Raw genomic sequence first — 18,504 nt, 5'->3', positions numbered from 1 at the left:
CAAGTTTTCAAATTTTTATGTAATCTATATTTATCATGTTTGATTATAAGACATACTTTCTAACACACAGCCCCTGCCCATGTGAGAGCTCCACATGTTGAAGGAATCAACCATACGACTATGAAGATTAGCTGGCCTCCACCTGGGGAACTGAATGGACCATCACCCATCTACCAGCTAGAAAGAAAGGAGATATCTTTGTCAGCACTAGAAACTGAGATGATAAAAGGTGTCCGTTTTATTGGAAACGGATATTATAAATTCCCCAGCTCAACTCTGCCTGTCAATACAGACTTTACAGGTAACTACTATGATTATTTTTTCACCTAGAAGGAACTGAATAGGTAATTCCCAAGTTATTTGCTATAATTCTGACAAATCTTTTAATTAATATATAGTATATTTGTTTATAGAATTGAATTTAATGCTAATTGAACACATGTATCATTGAAGACATTTTTATTATTTTTTCACTTTTTTATAATGATATGATCTCTTATAAGACATTGAGTTGTTGGGGAGTGAAGTGGAGAGGTAAGAGGAACTAAAAGTGATTTATTGGCTAAAGCAGAATGCTTATCCAAACAAGTTTATCCAAATATGCTTTAGAGGACCATAAGAAGGTTATTTTTCCCTGCTGTGTCCAAATGTGTTTAAATCATAGTTTACAAAACCTCAATTATAGGAACTAGAGAAGTGCTTTATGGTTTATAAAGTATTGTCCTTATAACAAATCTGTGAGATGACTAGGGCAAGTATTATTTATGATCCATTTCATAGATGAGGGAAGAGGGCCTCAGAAAAGTTAAATAATTGGAGTACAATCACATGACTAATAAGGTCCAGATCTGAGATTAGAATCCAGGTCTTTTGATTCCAAGTGTTCTTGGAATCATCAAGTGTTCTTTTACTCCAACATTTTTATGCATTTTTTTTTTTGATCATGGATCACTTTTCTACTGATGTTAATTTACAAAAGTACAGGATTATTTGTGCAAAATCCTAAACTTTAATTCAGAAGGACCCATTTTGCACATTAGCATTTGATAAATGTTTGTTAAATGGAATAGATGAATCAAGATCATTGAAATTCTATTAATAAGGAAGTAAACCGATGGGATAGCCTGTAAGAGACAATTTTTGATTAGCATTCATATAAGGCAGTTATACAGCACTAAGAAAAAAAAAAAAGAAACTCCAGGATGAAAATAGAACTTAATTACTTGGTGAAATGGTTTTGTAAGCTGTGTTTCTGGTCAAACATTTGGCATTGTAACTTGTTTCACTGAGGAAGCAGTCTCAGTTTGCATACAGCTGTGTGTTTCCTGATGCAGGTGTGTCAGCCTAAATCTGCTAGGTAGGCACTGGACAGATTTTTGATGGGATCACCCACTGTTGTTGTACCGAAAGATAGAGTGGTCCATTTACTGTTAATAAATTTAGTTGTCCTCATCATCTCCCTGGCCAGTCTTATAGTCAGGTTCAAGTGCTAGGGGCAGATGTATTCTCTGGGAAGTTTTCCAAATTAATCTTTAAAAAAGTTAGGCCATAAACATGAGTCTCACTGAGCAGGATCCTTCTGTCTATAACAAAAGCCTCCAGCTGTACTGAAAATGTGCTTGTAGTACACATTATTAAAAGGACGGCAAGATAAGTAAAAGTATAATTTTAGATTGAACAGTCCTTAAGTATTTACCAAATCCCAAGCAAAGGAAGAAATGTTTCATTTAATTAGTTGTGTTATCATTGTGTTACCAATAACATTTTTATCAATAGTTTAACCTTCCTTGGCCCCCATTCCCATCTTTAGTGCACTTTTCAGATTTCTGTCACTTTTAAAGTACAAAGTAACCTTTGAAAGCTCAATATCTGATTTGGCAGACTTACTTCATGATAACTCTCTATAAGTTATAGAAGAGTTACCTATGTGTATCCAAGGAAGAAGTTTCCTCATTGAGTTTCTTTCACTGATTAAATCACATTTCTGGACTCCTCTTTCTTTTCTCAAAAAATTGTACTCAATTAACCAACATGATTGGATTTTGAAAACCATCAGGGGTTTTTTGGTGCTATATAAGTACAACCTTAGAAAGATAGGTAATATGCTGAAAATATATATGACAATTGAGATGGAGAGGAGATTCAGAATGTTGGATAAGAAAGACACTTGTATTAAATGAAACAAACCAGTAATACTAAAAGTTTCTGTTTCTTTTGAATTATAGTTTGTTTGTTTTTTTATGATCGCAACTTGTGTGACTAATGATTGGTATTAGATAGCTAGATGATACAATAAATAGAGCTCTTACTACTCAACTCCCAGATTGGTTAAGATGGCAGAAAAAGATAATGACAAATGTTGGAGGAGATGTGGGAAAACTGGGACACAGATACATTGTTGATGGAGTTGAGAACTGATTCAACCATTCTGGAGAATGATTTGGAACTATGACCAAGGGGTTATCAAACTGTGTATACTCTGTGATCCAGCAGTGTTTCTGCTGGGCTTATATCCCAAAGAGATCTTAAGGAGGGAAAGGGAACAATGTGCAAAAATGTTTGTGGCAGCCCTTTTTGAAGTGACAAGAAACTGGAAACTGAGTGGTTGCTCATAAGTTGGAAAATGGCTCAATAAGTTATGGAATATGAATGTTATGGAATATTATTGTTCTATAATAAATGATCAACAGGATGATTTCAGAAAGGCCTGGAGAAATTTACATGAACTGATGCTGGGTGAAATGAGCAGAACCAGGAGATCATTATACATGGCAACAGCAATGATCAATATACAATGATCAATTCTGATGGATGTGGCTTTTTTTCAATAATGAGATTATTTAGGTCAGTTCCAATGATCTTGTGATAAAGAAAGCCATCTGCAACTTAAGAGAGGACTGTGGGAACTGTGTGTGAATCACTACATAGTATTTTTTCATTCTTTCTGTTGTTGTTTGCTTGCATTTTGTTTTCTTTCTCATTTTTTCCCTTTTGATCTTATTTTTCTTGTGCAGCATGATGATTGTGGAAATATGTAGAATGCACATGTTTAACATATATTTGATTATTTAATTAGACGACTAGGGGAAGGAGTGGGAAAAGGGAGGGAAAAATTTGGAACACAAGGTTTTACAAGGGTGAATATTGAAAATTATCCATGCATATATTTTGAAAATAAAAAAAAAAAACTTTAATTAAAAAATAAATACAGCACTGAGTCTGGAATCAAGACGAGTTAAAATATAACCAATATAAAATATAAACCAATCTTGTTTCTAATTCTTTGCTAGAACAAAAAATATTGCTTAAAATAGTTTTATACATGTGGTCCTTTTGCCTATATCTTTAACTTCTTTGGGTTGTATATACTGATATACAATATTACCTACTTTCATTTCAGTTATTTTTCTGCTACATACTTAATTTAATTTGGATTTTTTTGAATTTATTCCTTTTGATGCTGTGGATCATATCCATCAATGTTTTCCAATCTTGGGTGATTAGTTCATCCCCCTCCCCTAAAATTTACTGCAAGGCATCTATATCCAAGATGATGGCGCCATTTCTTAGCTGCAACCTCCCTCTCTGCTTGGATGCTTCCTTCTAAGACCTTCATTTTAAGAAGGCTCAAGCTAGCTTCATGTCTTCATTCCTCTCCAGACTGGATTTCAGACTGTCCTAGATTTGCTCTGCAAGACTTCTGTGCCATATACTTTCAACTCTTTCTATTCATTCTTTTCCCTCAGCACTTATTTTCAGTTTTCAGTTTTATTTTGCATATTAGAATACAACTTCCTTGAGGGCAAGGACTTGTATTCTAGTGTTTAGCACAGCATCTGGCACCTAGTACGCTCCTTAACAAATCCTTGTTGCCTTGATGGTTGTGGGAAATTTAAGGTTGGAGTTTTTTTTTTTTTTCTTTTCATTTTTTTTGTTACTTCCCAAAGTCATTTCAGCTCATTTTCTTATTATTTTGTTCTCTTTCTTTTCAAATCCATCTATATTGTCTGTCTCAGATATGTGTGTGTGTGTGTGTGTGTGTGTGTGTGTGTATGCATATTGGTTAACAAGATCTACGTTTGTATGAATCCATATTGAAATCTGATAGTAAATTTTATTCATTATTTTGTCTTTTCTATGTGGATAGTTAGATCCAACACCTTTGAATTATTTCAGATCTTTTCCAGGAACAAATGTTCCTGTAATGTTCTGGAATTTGATACAATTAGCACAATGCCACTAATAGATATATAAGAAAATCTGAAAGATCTCCCCATTCACAGATTGTCATTATCCCAACACAGATTTCCATATGATTTTCTTACTTAATCCAATTCTAGCTGTCTTATAAGTGCACCCTTAACCATAATGTTATGGTCCAACTATGGTGGTTCCATTGTCTTTGGTGGAAAAAAAATAGGTTTTTTTAAAGAATTATCTTGACAAATCTTTTCCATTTTTCTTCTGTTTGTTGTCCTCTTTCCATTTTCATTTTTTTCCCCTTTGTTGGATGTCTTTCTAAAGTTTCTTTAAAATTTTCTCTTCGTTATAAGCTGATACAGATCAAAAACATCCATCATTTTTCTTTATGAAATTTCACAAATGAATTTATCTTCTAATCTGATATTATCCTTGGCAGTCATCTCTTTCTATTTGGCAAGTGTTGTGTATTTGCTGACTAAGGCTCCTTCTGGGATCTTTTGTTCTCCTTGTTGTGGCAATTAATTTATATTGGTTTAATGTTGGTATAAAATTTAAAAAAAATTATAGATGTCATTTCTATTATCCATTTCCTATTTATGATGGTCAATTAATTTTTTTAATAGTTCAGGTTTAAGTTCTTTGGTTCAGTTTTATGCCATACCCTTTTCATTATTGTTACTTTTCTTGTTTTTCTTATACTAATGTATAAAAACATCACTAACTAATTATTTTAATTACATAAATGGATTGGACAAGGAAATTATCATTTGGATGATACTAGTCTTTACTTCCAATTTGTTCTCTCTGTTCCCTTTCCCTACTGTTTCCATTATCTCTTTTTACATACCTCTTGCCTTCTCCTTTTTTCATAATCCAATTGCAGAATGGGATTTGAAATTATTTTATATTTCATCATGTGATTGTAGCCAGCCATCATGAGGCATTCAAAAACTTTACCTTCTAGAGATTGCTAGATCCGGGGTACAAATTCAATCTTTCTTCATTGTGTTGATCTATGTCCCATGAATATTTCTAGGTTCATATTAGTACATATTGACCTCTCCTGATGTAACTGTGTTTATGTGAGGCAGAGGGGAAGTTGACTATCATAGTTTTCCATTTAACTTGATGATCTTTTGTACATGATGCTGAACTTTTCTCTGAGACTTTTTAAGTCACCTCTCTATAAAATATGAATATGTTCCTGTGAATTTTGCTGAGAACATGAAAGACAAACCTTCATGTATCTCTCAGAGACCGAGTCTATCCAAAAAATTAATTGGTTATTTCAGAGCTATGTTTTGTGATTTCTTTGGTTTAGATTTCAGGAACTGAATTTGCTCTCAAGAATACTTGATTAACTTGGACTCTTGGAAGGACAGACTTCCTATGTTGGCCTGTAAATAGGAAGCTGATAGACCATTTTTAGAATCTTTATTTTCCCTGTGTAGGCTAGAGCACAGTTAGAGCTCTCCCTGAATTCTGGAGGGATATATAAAGCCAGTATCTATACTAAGTTCTCTTTTACTATCCATATAAGCTTATAATGGCTGTTCTTGGAGTAAAAGCACATAGAGGTTGCTTGTATTCACCAACAATTTTCTTGATACAAGTCAATAACTGGGCATCTGAGATTAGACTTATTCAGACCAAAATATACAGAAATATAGTATGTATGTGTATCTATCTATCTATCTATACATATATATATATATATATATATATACATATACGTATAGTATGTATATATATGTATTATATGTAGTATAGTATACTAGTATTTAGTATAGTATAGTATATATAGTGGATATAGATATAGATATAGATATAGATATAGTATATAGAAGAATATTGAGTTTTTGTAAAATCTTTGGCAAAGCAGATATATGACCTGAGGGTAATTAAAGAAAAATGTTCTTAAATCCCACTGACTTGTAATCTTGTCCTTCTGGTCAGTATGGTCTTGAAAATCTAACATTTTAAACAAAGAAAGGAGATTTCTTGGCTAGCAATAACCTTGGAGATTGCCATGAAAATAATATAAGTTAATAAATCCAGGGATCTAGATCTCTAAAGAGAGAAGGGAAGTTCCTAGACTAGTTGCCTTTGAAAGAGGATTATCTTTGTGGCCCCCACAGAAGCAGCTAGTGGCACAATGGATAGAGTATTGAAATTTAGAGTTTGGAATATTTGGGTTTTTCCTTGAGGGGAATTCTATTATGTTTATATATGTTTATCTATTGTTATGAGTATTTTATTCAATTTGTGTTTTGGGGAATCTGAGATAAAGGCCATCTTCTTTTTTATATATTTTTGTTTGCTCGAATACAGGGGAGCTGAGCTGCTCATTGTTCACATTGGTGGGGAACTTAACTGTCTGCCTTCCAGGTTAGTGTTTGAGATACTATATAATTCTACTAGGAGAATATGACAAATGAATTTAGGTCTTTGCTCATATGAAATAATCAGAGAATTGGACCAAGGATCTAGAACTAGAAGGGATGTCAGAAAGGACATTTTATTTATGAGAAAATGAGAAAACTCAGGGATGTTAACTAATTTGTTTCAAGGTCACACAGATAGGAAGCATCAGAGGCAAGAGTTGAACCACTTGTAGCTATAATGTTTGTGCTTTTCAAGCACATGATATTCAGCATAAATCTCTGCTGTAAGGATTAGAAAACAGAACAGGATATATCTATATATCTATATCTATATATCTATATCTATATCTCTATATATCTATATAGCTATATATATTCTATTAGGTAGGGAAATCCTTGTGGAGCTAGGAAAATTTCATTATGTAGAAAGCCATGAAAATGAAGTCTTGTTGGTTGCAGAAAAAGATGGGTATTTCTTTTCTTTCTTTCTTTTTTTTTTTTTTTTTTTTGACAAGAATAAAGAGTTAATTCAAGATGAATTTGTGCTAAGAGCTCTGTGGCATTCCCATGTAAGATAAATAATCCAAATATATCATAATAATAACTGTACCATTTTCTAAAATCATATTTTTCTTTATTTCCCCTAGTAAGAGAAATAGGTCTATGACTTTCAGTTTCAGTTTTTTTTTTTTTTAAGATCTGAAAATAAATATAAAATACACTTAAAATTTAAGGGTAAAGTTAAAACTATTCTATATTATTTTAGCTCTCAATCTTTAACTAGATGAGAACATTCATTTAATCAGTCATTCAAAAGACATATTAAGTAGTCATTGGTTATCCTTTGTTCTCAAAGAAAATCAAAATGTCATTGTTATGTTAGAATAAGTTATATACAATGTTTAGCTGTGGTTGATCAGACTAATATGAGCTTGGGAGGCTCTATCACAGTTTGGGCATGAATAGTCCATGGAAACATTTGTGGTAGATTCTTTGAAAGCCATTATATGAAGTAAAATGACACAAGACAGGAAGTATCTTCCGATAATCTGGGAAACGACTTCACTTCAGCAATTATCCATACCTTATTAAATTTTAAGAGTTGAAAAGGAAGAGGAATCCCAGAAATTGGATGAGTAAGTAGATTGTGGCATGGGTAAAAATCTTTACATTTGATGGGTTTAAAAAATCCTTTTAGCTAATCTAGCAATGGAAATGAAATTTAATAGGAAGGCCTACTTGTGAATATAAATATTTTATATTTTCATTTTTTAAAAATATCCATTATACTTGAGAAATTATCTTACTTTATTAGAAAATGTCATAGGTGGTTTACTAGAAAACATCATGAGGACAGAGTAGGTGAACAATAATCCCTTTTCATCTTTTTTTTTTTTTCTTTAGAAGTTAAATAAAAGTATTCATTTGACTTGGTTATTAGGATAATGGATTCCAATAAAAGGGACACATTGATAGTGTGTATTCTCTTGATGAACAGATTTTAAATACTTGTATTTCAATTAACCCTTACTTCAAAAGTGGGAGAAATATATATTTTGGAGAAGAGAAAGAAGCAACAGATGAAAGTATGAACTTTTTAGAAATATCCACTCTCCCTGTTTAAATCAGAAACTATAGGGTTTTTTTTTTAATTGGTCAGCCTGCTCCTGCAATTAGTAAGATGTATGTGCTGAAAGTACTTTGACTTAAGCAATTTTATTTATTAGTTCTTTGTTTTTAGAGAAAAATAGTTCTCTATTTTTTTCTTGTTTATATTAATTAGATTTATCTATCATTCTAGTCTTGATTTTTCTAGTCTTAAGACTTAAGATTTAAATCTTAAGGTCTATTTCTACACAATGACCACAATACAGAAATAGACATATATGCCTAACTGATTTTGATGGCATTATATAGTCAATTGAATGTACTCTCAATATCATCAACATAAATCTTCATTAGTGCCTTGTTCCTTTTTGTTTATTTTATTTTTATTAAAGCTTTTTATTTTCAAAACATATCCATAGATAATTTTCAACATTCACCTTTGCAAAACTTTGTGTTCCAAATTTTTTTCTCTTCCTTCTCTGTATCCCTTCTCCTAGATGTCAAGTAATCCCATGTATGTTAAATATGTACAATTCTTCTATACACATTTCCATAAATATTGAGCTGCACAAGAAAAAAATCAGATCAAAAAGGGGAAACAATAGAAGGAAAACAAAATCTAATTAAACAACAACAAAAAAGTAAAAATATTATGTTGTGGTCCCCACTCAGTCCCCATAGTCCTCTTTTTTGGGTGCAGATGGCTGTCTCCATCACAGATCATTGGAATTGTCATAAATCACCTCACTGTTAAAAAGAACCATGTTCATCAGAATTTATCATCATATAATCTTGCTGTTGCTATGTACAATGCTCTCCTGGTTCTATTCACTTCCCTTAGTATCAGTTCATGTAAGCCTCTCCAGGCCTCTCTGAAATAATCCCAGTGATCATTTCTTATAGTACAATAATATTCTGTTAACTTATTCAGCCATTCTCCAACTGATGGTCATCTACTCACCTTCCAGTTCCTTGACACTGTAAAAAGAGCTGCTATAAATATTTTTGTGTGTTTTATTCTTCAGCCCATAATTTCTCTTATGGATCATCTTTCAAGTTATAGTTAAAATTAACCTTATAGACATATTCATATTCTGTTGGAACATACCTCTACAATTTTATCTACTTTTTAATCTTTATTTCTATATGTGGGTATTTGTTTCTTTTTACCCAAAGTTTTATACCTATTTGGTATTGCTAAAGTGGGCAGATTGAATGAATTGGTAAACTGTTCTGTGCATAAGCCATTCCTTCAGTTTCTGCATGTTAGTATTATCTCAGAACCATTCTAGAATCTAATCCTAGCTTTTTAAAATAAATTCTGGGTTTTATCTTAAACAAGACATTTTTTTTCCTTTCTTCTTTTCTAATTCCAAGGAACCAGAAAATAAGGAAAGGATATCTAGAATAAAAGAAACAGGAGTGAAACCAATCACAACAAAGTGGATTGTATTTCTTGATGAACAATTACAAAAAAATCTTGAAACATTTTTTAACAAATAATCTTGAAACATTTTCTAATTTGCTCAACAGAGACTGGCTACATGCAGCCAGGAAGCTGGGCTGTTGACCTTGTCAGTATTTCTGAGGTAATATTTTCAGTAGGATGAACTGTTTTTGTTAGGCACTTTGCATTCTTTATATCAACTTTCTAGTATCTGCTTTTCCATTTTTTTAATCATAAAAAGATTTATTGTTTCTGGGGCCAAAAAAAATCTACAATTTACTTGATTGCCCTATGAAATTTCACTTTTAGCTCTTTCATTTTTAGTGGACATTTAGTTTTAGTCTTCTTATTGCTAGGACAAAAAAATTAAAAGGAAATTATACTTTACTTGACTGCCCTATGAAATCTCACTTTTACCTCTTTCATACGAAAATGATTTTAATTTCTTTGCATTCAGAATTTTTGAACCAGTAATAAACAAAAAGCTAGAATTTGTATGTTAAAGCTTGTTTGCAAAGCACTTTCCCCATAGCTCATTTGAGCCTCAAAACAATCCTTGAAGGGGATGCTATTATTATCCTCAATTTACAAAAGAGGAAATTAAATCAAGAATAAGATGTTTAGAGTCATACACCTTGTAAGGATGGAGGATATAAAATCAGGTCTTTTGGACCCAAGAGCCCACAATCTATTCATTGGTACTGTACTCCTGACAAAACAAGAGAATATATAATTTTATAAGTTGCAAAATTCAGATAAGTCCTGTTGAATTGCTCCATTTTTAATATTTTTAAGGGAATTTTTCTTTCTTTTTATTTTGAGGCAATTGGAATTAAGTGACTTGTCCAAAGTCACACAACTAAGAAGTGTTAAGTGTCTGAGGTTGAATTTGAACTCAGGTCCTCTTCACTCTAGGGTCAGTGCTCTATTCACTGTACTATCTAGCTGCCTCTAGCAATTTTCTTAAAAGTAAAGAATGACTGTGATTTTGTAACAAATAGAATGACTAATAATTAAAATAGCAGGCATTCATGTAGGACTTTAGAGATTACAAAGTGCCTTATATAACTAATTTCATTTGATCCTCAGAATAACCTTGTTGAGTAGCTGTTACCCCCATTTTAACAGGTCATTTCAGTAGAAGAATATTCTATCTTGAATGCTGGGGTTACACAATAGTCAGGGGAGTCATCTTTCTATTAGTATTACTAGTAAATTAATATAGCCTAGGGGCATAATAAATACTTATTGATTATTAGAGATCCATAAAAAATACTAGAGATAGCATTAGTTTTTAATATAAAGAAGCTTTTAATATAAGAATATTTTAAAATATTTATTAATAAGAATTAATAAGAATTTTTAATATAAGAAGAACATTTAAAGATAAATGTCTCTATTTGTATTGATAAAATAAGTAAAAGCCAATTGTTGGATAAAAGGAAGAATTCCCTAAAAGTAAGGGTTTTTTTGTTCTCTGGAATGGGGTGCTTGAGTGTCTTTGGAAATATTAAAATGCTGAATAGATTATTAATTAATTTAATTTCTTCTAACCTAATTATGTGAATTGACTTCTTGGAGTCATATATCAGTATTCATAGTTGGAGTATATATCATGGTGAAGATGAAAATTTTTGTTTCATATTACTACAAGTAACTCTTAGTAGTTTTATGAAAGTGTCTCCCATGTCTTAGGTACTGATTTCTTGGGCCTATTGCCACTGTATTTTAATGATGATGAATATTTCAATATAGTTTTATCAGCACAGCATTATGGCTTATTGCAGTAGGCTTAAGATGACAGTAATAATAAACATACACAATACAATAAAAGCACTTTTAATCTTGAAAGTGCTTTATAAACAGCCCTGATAAGTGTTACAGATGTATTAACTGCCTGCAAAAAGATTGAATCCTTTTTCAAGGTCAAAGAAAGGATTAGTGTTGGTGTTGGTATTCTAGTTTCAACTTTGACTCATAGTTTCTAGTTTGGATATTTGAATTGTGCTACTTTCTAAAACACAATTTGATACAATACTCACATAATTCATTGCAATCCTCTTCTATATTTTCTTAAGCCTTTATATCTCATCTTTCATTTGAAAAATACCAAGGGATTTTTAAGTGTTAAATTAATTATAGAGCAGCTAAGTGGGACAATGGATAAGAAATAAAATTCAGAGTCAGGAAGACTTGAGTTGGAATTCTGCCTCAGAAATTTACTAGCTACCTGTCCCTGGACAAATCATTTAAATTCTGCGTACCACAGTTTCTTCTTTTGTAAAATAGGAATAAAAATATCCCATATCTCTCAGGATTTTTGTGAGGATCAAATGAATTAGCATAGGTAAACATTTTTAAATATTAAAGTGCTATATAAGAACAAAGTATATGAAAAATATTCATAGATAAAACTGTCAAAGGGTCAACAGATATAAAATGGAACACATTTGTCACAATTGCTATAATATTGTCAGTCATCTAGATGATGAAGTAGATAGAGTGTTGGGCCTGAAATCCGGAAAACTCATTTTCATGAATTCAAATCTGGCCTGATATTTTTACTGTGTGACTTTAGATAAGTCATTTAATCCTGTTTATATATCAGTTCCTGATCTGTAAAATAAACCAGAGGAAAAATTGACCAACCAGTCTAGTATATTTGTCAAGAAAACACCCAAATGGAATAATGAGGAATAGAACATGCCTGAAAATAACTGAACAAAAACAATTATGATAATCCATTGTCACTACAAGTGACAAAGAAACTATAAAACATAAAGTAGTAGAAATAGCACTTAAGAAGAAGAAGTAGAGAAGATCAACTGGATTTGAAGAGGCACACACTAAAGAAGTCCTGCTGCAGATATTAACAGATATTACAGACAGATGGCAATACCAATATAATACAAGTCAACAATAATGTTATTTTTTAAAAAGGCAACTAAGAGAAATTTTGTAACATTCCATGACTCTTTTTTCATCTTTGTTCAATATTTGAGTATGATCTATGTGCATCCATAAGATATATTTTGATTAAAATATAAAAAAAGAATAGAAACATTTGTGAAGGATTTTCTGCAAAAGAATGCATCTTTACAATTATGTAGTTAATTGAAAGCTATAGCAAATACAAGATTCTACTGCTGATATTTTTTGCTTATTACCACTCACCTCCCAAAAAGATAATGAGAGCAAAACATGGCCTTAAACATTATTAAGAAATCTTTAATGTGTTTATTAAGATCATATAAGATCCTCTGATAAATTCAGCAAAAGGGATAACAGTGTTCAATAACCCTTAGATTATTAATATCAAATAAAGTATAAAGGAGAAAGATGTAGTACTTGTGAAAGTTCTTCCCCACTCTCTAAGAGGTTGACTTCCTCAATGTTCAAACAGAATAGACATTCCTTATAGGCAAAGTCTTCTCTCTGCTTGTATATGGTAGTTTGCTATTTGTGACAATTTCCAGAATTTTGAGCCCTCTCAATCAACTCAAAGATTACCTCAAGGAGATCACCCTGACAATACATACAGGAAAAACTAAATAGCTGGGAAATATCTTTCATCCAAATTGGTTCAATGTTAAGTCCACTGAATTTATATATGAATATATAGATTTCAAACAATGAAGATGAATAATGAGTTGGGCCCAGTTTTGAATAAAAAAATAAATTTCCTCAGTTTCCCAAACTGTTAAAACAAACTTCCCAAAGATGTCATGAGACAGAAAGAAGATAATATTTGTGAAGCATTTGACATAGTTCTTGGCACAAAGTATGCACTTAATAAATGCTTGCTTCCTCCCTTCATGCTCAAAAATCCATAATTCTATATTGCCTATAGGATAAAATATAAGCTCTTTTATTTGGCTTTTAAAAGCTTTCACAATCAGAGTTCAGTCCACCTTTTCAGGCTCATAATATTATTATCATTCAGAAATTCTGTTTCATTTAGACTGTATTAGTCACTGCTCTTCACAGTATTGTACTTTGCGGCTCTATGCTTTTCTTCAAAATCTCTCCTCGTCTATAATGTATTCTCCTGTTCATCTTTGTATCTTAGAATATCTAACTTTTTTCCCCAAGGTTCATCTAAAATTCTATTTCCTACATGTAATATTTCCAAATTTGCCAGCTGCTACTGCCTCCCTGATCCTAAAATAATTTTACATTTTGTATTTACTTAATGTTTATGTAGTTGTTTCATAGTCAAAGTATAAAGGAACACACATTTTTAAGACCAAAAGCTGTTCCCTAAAGAATAGTTGAAGAGTAATAACAAGTTATTATAAAAAAGAAAGGGAAGTACAAATCAATAATAAGAATTGTAAATCAAAGTAACTCATTTTTTCTCATTTACCTGGCATTTAGAAGATGGGTAAGATAACAAAAATATTAACATTAATGTTTAGTAGACTTCATAGAGACAGATATAAAGATTTTTTTTCCAGTTGAAAATTTCCTTTCTTAAGGTATATGGGTTAATTTAATTTGTGCAAACATGTTCCCATTAAATGTACATGATTCAATCAGAACATATTAGTCAATAAAATAATAGTAAATACATATTTGTTAAACATTTAATGTGGAACAGGCACTGTGTTAAGCACCAGGGGTTCAAATAAAACAGAAAACAGTCCTGATTTTAAGAGCTTACTGTCTAATGATACAACATGTAAATAAATAGGGACAAACAAGATGCACATGGCAGATAGAAGGTAATGTCAGAGAAAAAGCACTCCAGTTGGGGATTGGGGTAAGTACTGCAAATGGGATTTGACCTGCATCATAAAGGCAGGCAAAGAAGCTGAGGTAGAAGAGTAGATTTGGGGGATATCCATTGCAAAGACAGGACTCAGGGGAATGAAGTATTGAGTTCAAGAAATACCAAATGGATCAGATTGCTGGATTATAGAGCACAAGGAGAGGAATTGCATTTAAGAAGATTGAAAGGACAAAATTATATTATGAACTCTGTATGACAATCAGATGGGTTTATAGTTGATGTTATGAAGGTAAGAGAACAACTGGGGTTCATTGAAGAAGGATGACATGGTCAGAATTTATTATGTTGGTAAGTGAATTAGAATGATATAAGATTTGGGGCAGGGTGGTTAGTTAGAAAGCTATTAAGACAATCTCTTTGAAAGATTATAAGCTACTGAGCTAGATTGTAGCTATGGAAATGGAGAAAATGTAACATTGGATGTTGATGAAAGGTAGAGATTTGGCAATAAGATTGAACAAGTAGGATGAGTGATAATGAGTCAAGGATAAGACTGATGTTATGAGGAGCATTGGAGAAAAATAATTTGCTATGTTTTATACATATTAAATTTGAGAATTCTATGGGACGTTCACTTAGAGATGTCTAAAAGGTTCCAGGGGTGGAGCAAAGATAGCATAGTAAAGTCAGGAAGCTCTTGAGTTCTTCCAGTTTCCCTTAAAAATCACATGAAACCAAGCTTCTGAACAGATTCTGATGGAACAAAACCACTCTCCTGCTCAAGATAGACTGGAAATGTTTCAAGAAAGATCAGTCTCACTGGGGTGAAAAGGGTGTTCAGTCCCATTCAGATAGACTCTGGAAAAGCTAGTGAGAAGGTCTTAATCACAACAAATCAGCATCTAAGACCTGCAGTCCTGGCTGAGTAGAGGAGCAAATCAGTGGGGCAGCTTTCAGTTCCAGCTCAGAAGGCAAACTCTGGGAAACCAAGCTGTTTGCTGAAAAGAGCAGGCAAAGTTAACCTCTGCAAACACAAAGGACCCCTATACTCAAAGTTAAGGCTCAGAGTAAGATGGTAAAAGAAGAAATACCAAAATAAAAGGAAAGAAAATGAGCAAGAAACAGAAAAGAACGTTGACAATAGAAAGCTGCTATGGTGACAGGGCAAACCAAAACACCAACTCAGATGAGTACAGAATGTCCACAGAAGAAATCTTAAAGAGTGAAATGAATTAGTCTCAAGCCCCCAAAGTCTTCTTAGAAGTACTCATAAAAGATTTTAAAAGGCAAATAAAAAAAAAACAACTTTTTAAACAGTAGAATTAACCAAATGCAAAAAAAAAAAAAAAGATAAAAAAGCTAACTGAAGGAAATCACACATTAAAAACTAGAACAGTGGGGCAGCTAGTTGGTGCAGTGGATAGGGCACCAACCCTGAAGTCAGGAGGACCTAAGTTCAAATGTGACATCAAGTGACATCACAGGTGACACTTACTACTTCCTAGCAAGTCACTAAATTTTGATTGCCTCAGGGGAAAAAACAACTAGAACAGAGCAAATGGAAGCTAATGACTTTGTAAGACAGCAAGAATAATCAAACAAACCAAAAAAAAAAAAAAAGAAAAAATGGAAGAAAATATGAAATACCTTATTGGAGAAGCAGCCAACCTCCAAAATTGATCCAGAAAAGACAACTTAAAAATTATTGGTACACCTGAAGGCCATGAGCAAAAAAAAAAAAAAAAAAGTCTGGATAGCAGTTTACAAGAGATCATTAAGGAAAATTGCCCCAATATTCTAGAAACAGAAGGGGAAATACTCATTGAAAGAATCCATTGATCACCTCTGAAAAGAGATACCACAAGGAAAATCCCAAGGAACATTATCATGAAACTCCAAAATTACAATTTCAAGGAAAAATTACTATAAGCTTCCAGACAAAAACAATTTAAATATCAAGGAGTTCAAAGTCAGGATTACTCAGGATCTGGCAGCTTCTACAAGAAAGGATTGGAGGGCCTGGACCATTTTCTAGAAGGCAAAAGACATAATATTACAACCAAATATTAATTATCCAGTGAGATTCAACATTATCTTTTAGGGGAGGAGATGAATCTTCAATAAAGTAAGAGACTTTCAATCTTTTCTATTGAAAAAAAAAAACCAGAACTAAACAGATCTACAAACACAGACCCTAAGAGAACCATAGAAAGGTAAACAGGGGGAAACATATATCATAGGTTAAAATTGTTTACATCTCTATATGGAAAACAATATTTATAACTCCTAAGAACTCTATTTGTCACTGGGGAAGACATAAGGGGACATCACAGGTACTGCAGGTGTTGGAGTCTGATATGATGATATCAAAGAAAAATACATTAAGGGGTAGAAAAAAGGCTATACTCGAAAAATAAAGTAAGGGGAGACAAATTAGTCTCCCCTTAGTAATGAGACAAATTAGTTCACATGAAGAGGTGCAAAAGACCTATTAAAATGGAGGAAAAGAAGGGAGGGGGTTGAGCATTGTATGAAACTTGATTTCATCACTTTTGACTGGGAATCAATCATTCAGTTGGATATAGAAATTTATCAAGTTCTATAAACATGTAGGAGGAGAAAGAGGAAAGAAAAGGGAAGAAAAGTATAGAAAAAGAAAAGGGAGGGACAGTATAGAAGGGAGGGCAGAAACATTAGGGGAAATGTTAAGAGAAGGGGGAAGGGTTGATAGAAAAGTAGGTTGTGAGTGGAGTGAGTTAAAAAAAAAAAACACTACTAAGAGAAAGGGGGAGGAATGGTAGGAGATAAGGTAGTGGATGTGTTGGGTAGAAAAAAAAACCTACTAGTAAGTCTAGGGGGCAGTAGTGATAGGAGATAAGGTTCTAGGTGGGGTAGTTAAAAAAATAAAAACACTAGCAAGAGAAGGGAAAAGTAAATGGGACCAGAGGAGGGGAAGAGTGTGTAATTAGAAATATAAATAAAAATAATATAATACAAATTTTAAATGATCATTTTACATAGGAGAAGTCTGAGTACTCTAAGAAATTCAGGACAGAAACAGGAAATGTTCCAAGAAATAGGAAGTATTTGAGCTGTGTTTTAAGGGAGGGAAGTATTTCAATAGACAAAAATGACAAAAAAGAAATCAAATATACTCAAGAGGAACAGCATGTCTTTTGGGAAATAACTACTAATGCTTCACATTGAAGATTAGCTAGTAGTCACCTCTGTAACACAGCCTATCTGGAAGAGAGTATAGGACTGTGATATAAATAAAGACAAAAATCAAAGAAAATCAGATAGACAGTGAAAGGGCATGGATATTATCCTAAGGGATTTGCTATTATGTGATTTACAAAATCTGAAATATAAAACTGAATGTTTTTGAGGAGAGGAGTGATGTAACCTCAGACCTATACATTAGGATTATTACATTGACCCATTATGTAAACTTCATTGGATCACAAGATCATAGATTGAGAGCCAAAAGAGCCTGTATAACCCATCTTGTCCAATACCTTCATTTCACAAATGACTGAAGTCAGGATAAAGATTGAATTTTGTAGTTATCCAAATTGGAATAATAATTGAAAAAAATAGATGAGGCTGCCAAGGGAGAATGTGTAGAGAAGAGGGTTGAAGGGAATGTCCACAATTACAAGGGGAAGAAAGGAGGAAGAGGAACCATTCAGAGAATGAAAAAGAGATAAGAAGACAGTGTCCCATTCACCAATGGAAGAGACTAGGTAAAGAAGGAGGACCATTATTGCTGATAACTACAAAGAAGTTAAAGAGAATGAGGATTAACAAAATATTATTGTTTTTGACAAATGCTTTAAGCTGTTATCATGACCTTGAGGATTAGATGAATTTCTGTACACAATTAAATGATTGATTCCCTCTTAGATAATTTCAATAGAATGGTTACCAGATTACAGGGAATTGGGGAATGCATGTATCATCAGGAAGTAGACAATATAAGCATATACTCTTTTTTAAAATATAAATTTAGCATTGCGTGAGAGAAGAGAAAGTACAATGACTTGAAATGGTAGCCAAGACCAAGGAAATTTTTTTGTTTATTTTTTTTTAAGTATGGAAAAAACAAGTATTATAATGCACAAAAAACT

At 32.5% G+C, this 18,504-nt stretch overlaps 1 protein-coding gene across 1 annotated transcript in view; it reads left to right on the top strand.

Annotated features, from left to right (window-relative positions):
* The window catches only part of USH2A (usherin), a 1,025,480-nt gene that overhangs the window by 265,273 nt on the left and 741,703 nt on the right, over positions 1 to 18,504 (top strand). The window contains exon 20 of the mRNA XM_074264677.1: positions 71 to 301. Within this exon, the coding sequence (XP_074120778.1) occupies positions 71 to 301 (231 nt within the window). The remainder of the gene's footprint in view (positions 1 to 70; positions 302 to 18,504) is intronic.

Source organism: Sminthopsis crassicaudata, chromosome 4, assembly GCF_048593235.1.
Source record: "Sminthopsis crassicaudata isolate SCR6 chromosome 4, ASM4859323v1, whole genome shotgun sequence".
Classification (NCBI taxonomy): Eukaryota; Metazoa; Chordata; class Mammalia; order Dasyuromorphia; family Dasyuridae; genus Sminthopsis; species Sminthopsis crassicaudata.
Note: the sequence above shows the minus strand (reverse complement) of the source record. Positions and strands in the feature narration are given on the sequence as shown.